We start from the raw sequence: 2,768 nt of genomic DNA, 5'->3' as shown, positions 1-2,768 counted from the left end.
TAACTGTCACAATTAGGAAGGCATCCCTGTGCCATGCCCAGGAAGTTCTTGATATTTTATGATGTGTTAAAAAGAGAAGACCTAGTGCCTCTCAGCTTAGGTGAGAACTGCTAGCACTGCCGCCCTGAAGTGGATCCAGCAGGCCCGTGGTCTTGGAGGACGCTTAGCTCCCAGCCAGGGGCACTTCTTTAGCGGTTCCTGTCAGAGAAGGGGACGGTCCCCTCTGTCATGTGACAGTTACTAACCCTGGTTGGGGTGTGGTTAAATGTTAGGCTCAATGACTGGAAGGAAGGATTTTCTTTCCCTGTATCTTCAGCTTGACTGATAAGTTGTCCACCTTATCTCAACATCTGCCAGCAACCTAAGAAATGGTCCATTTGCTTACAGAGGTAGGAATCATACATTCTTATTTAGAACTGCCCTTCTTTCTTAACTTTCCTGTACTTGCTCACCCACTCTCAACCTTACATAGGTTACCAGTGAAAGCAGATGGGAAGGAGGTGTGATTGCTGTCTACCTGGAAGCGAGACAGAGGCAGACACTCTTCAGGCATTAGTGAACTGGTGTCCCCAGGCAGCTATGTAAAGACTTTAAACAAAATATTTTACATTTGGTGGAATCTTTTGCACATGTGCTGGAGTATTTGCTTTTCCTATGTAACAGTACATTCAATAAGGCTCTGAGGAACCTGGGAACGGGAGTGGACAAACCTGCCCGTACTCTCTGTAGCATGTTGGGCAATCACCTAGCAGCCCTGACTCTCCCTTTTCTCACTTCAAAAGTAAGCTAGTACTTAACTCATTAAGTAATTATGAGAATTAAACTAAACGATTTATATAACTAGAACACTTAGTAGAGATCATCATCATTTTTGATAAAAGGTATATATTATCAATTTTAAGTTTCTAGGCCCTTCCCTAAGGAGAAATTATTCTCTGCTTAGGTTATTTGTGATTATCCTGTTAGAAAAGCAGCTGGATGTTATTTATATGAAAAAGCCTTTCTGATGCACAATTTGGTTAGTTGGTCACAAAAATTTAAGAATTATGAAAGTATTTAGAGTTTATAAGATTCAGTGCCTTCAAAGCAAGTAGATTTTTTTTTTTTCACCTTCAGATCTGGTTTATTAGTGGAGTTGGTTACATTCAAAGGCTGTGGCTTGTTAGATGTTTTTCTCTGGAGACTAAGCCCCCACCTACTGAGGAGACAAGCCATCACCAAGGCCCCAAGGTGAGACAAGTCTCTGGAAGTCTCTGCCCCTGCAGTTCAATCCCCTGGGTAATCACCCCCCAGGTAGCAATGGGAATGGGGCACTGAGGGCTGGGATGTAGGCACTAGGCACCAGCAACCCAGGCACCTGTGCCCCACAGACCAGTTAGTGGGCATCATTGAGCTGCCGTGCAACATCCAAGATGTTCTTGGCTCCTTTGTTCATCAACAAGGTGGCCAGGCTGATGCCCAGGCTCTCAGCAGCCAGCTGGGCTTGTTGTGGAATGTTCTGGGCAGTGATGCCCACCAGCTGTGGATCATCCTCAGGGCCACCTTCATGCTGGGAAGGGACATGGATGGTGGCCAGCACGGTCTCTTGCATGTTATCTGTGCCATTCAGACTCCAGACTCCTCCAGTCTGGTATAGTTGCCCATCCTTCATAGCTGTATGCTCTGCCACTGGCACACTGCAGCCTCCTTCCAGGTGCCTCAGGAAGGCCCGTTCAGCAGTGCAGTGAAGCAGAGTCTCAGGATCATGCAACACACCCACCAGATCCAAGATGTCCTGGCTCTTGGCTAGAACTTCCACTCCCAGAGCCCCTTGACCCTCACTCCTCAGGGTGCAGGATCTGTCCCACCCGGTTCTGCCAGCCCATGCACTGCAGGCCAGCTGCAGCCAGGATGATGGCACTGAACTCCTGCAGCTCGTCCAACTTCCAAAGCCGTGTGTTGAGGTTTCCCCGAATACTATTGAACTCCAGATGTGGGAACTTTCTCTGCAGCCTGGCCGCTCTCCGCAGGGAGCTAGTTCCCACAACGCTCTGCCCTGGCAAGGCTCCTAGGGTCTTCCCAACAAAATTTGGGTAAAAGACAACAGCATCAGAGGGGCTCTCCTGCTTACAGATGGCTCCAATGGTGGTGAAGCCAGAAGGAAGCAACGTGGGCAGGTCCTTCAGGGAGTGAACAACCAGGTCCACTTCATTCCTCTCCAGTGCATGTTCCAGCTCCTTGGTAAACTCTCCAATCTTAGAGAGAACCGTATCAAGAATCTTGTCCCCTGTGGTGGACACAGCAAAGATTTCAAACTGCAGGCCTGGGTATAAGGCTTTCAGCGTTGCCACCACACTGTCCATCTGTATGCGGGCCAGCTGGCTCTTGCGGGTACCCAAGCGAATGACTCTCATCTTTGGGCTGTTTTCTTCCTGCAGAAAAAGTCCCGAGGTCACAGTCCCCGCTGCTCTTACTGTTCGTCAACACCTTGTCCAAGAACCAGAATCACTGGCTAGGAAGAGAGGAACCTCAGCCCCTGGCCTGTGGCCAGCTGAGCCTCAGAGTGGGAAAGCAAGTAGATTTTAAAAAGTGTCCCTCTGGGACTTCCCTGGTGGTCCATTGGTTAAGACTCTGCGCTTCCACTGAAGGTGGCACAGGTTCAATCCCTGGTGTGGGAACTAAGATCCTACGTGCCGCGTTTCATGGCCAAAAATAAATAAATAAATAAATAAATAAATAAACAAAATAAAAAGTGTCCCTCAAGGCTTTCCATCTTCTCCAGCACAAGG

General features: G+C 48.4%; 1 protein-coding gene across 1 annotated transcript; it reads right to left on the bottom strand.

The window, feature by feature from the left end:
- Positions 1-1,375: 1,375 nt before the first annotated feature.
- Positions 1,376-2,405, bottom strand: LOC102979611 (porphobilinogen deaminase-like). Its single transcript, XM_055087383.1, is given in 2 exon segments — positions 1,376-1,820; positions 1,822-2,405. Coding segments are annotated over 2 exon segments (1,017 nt in total). The 5' UTR covers positions 2,394-2,405.
- Between the last annotated feature and the right edge of the window lie 363 nt (positions 2,406-2,768).

This window comes from Physeter macrocephalus, chromosome 10, assembly GCF_002837175.3.
Source record: "Physeter macrocephalus isolate SW-GA chromosome 10, ASM283717v5, whole genome shotgun sequence".
Taxonomy (NCBI): Eukaryota; Metazoa; Chordata; class Mammalia; order Artiodactyla; family Physeteridae; genus Physeter; species Physeter macrocephalus.
Note: the sequence above shows the minus strand (reverse complement) of the source record. Positions and strands in the feature narration are given on the sequence as shown.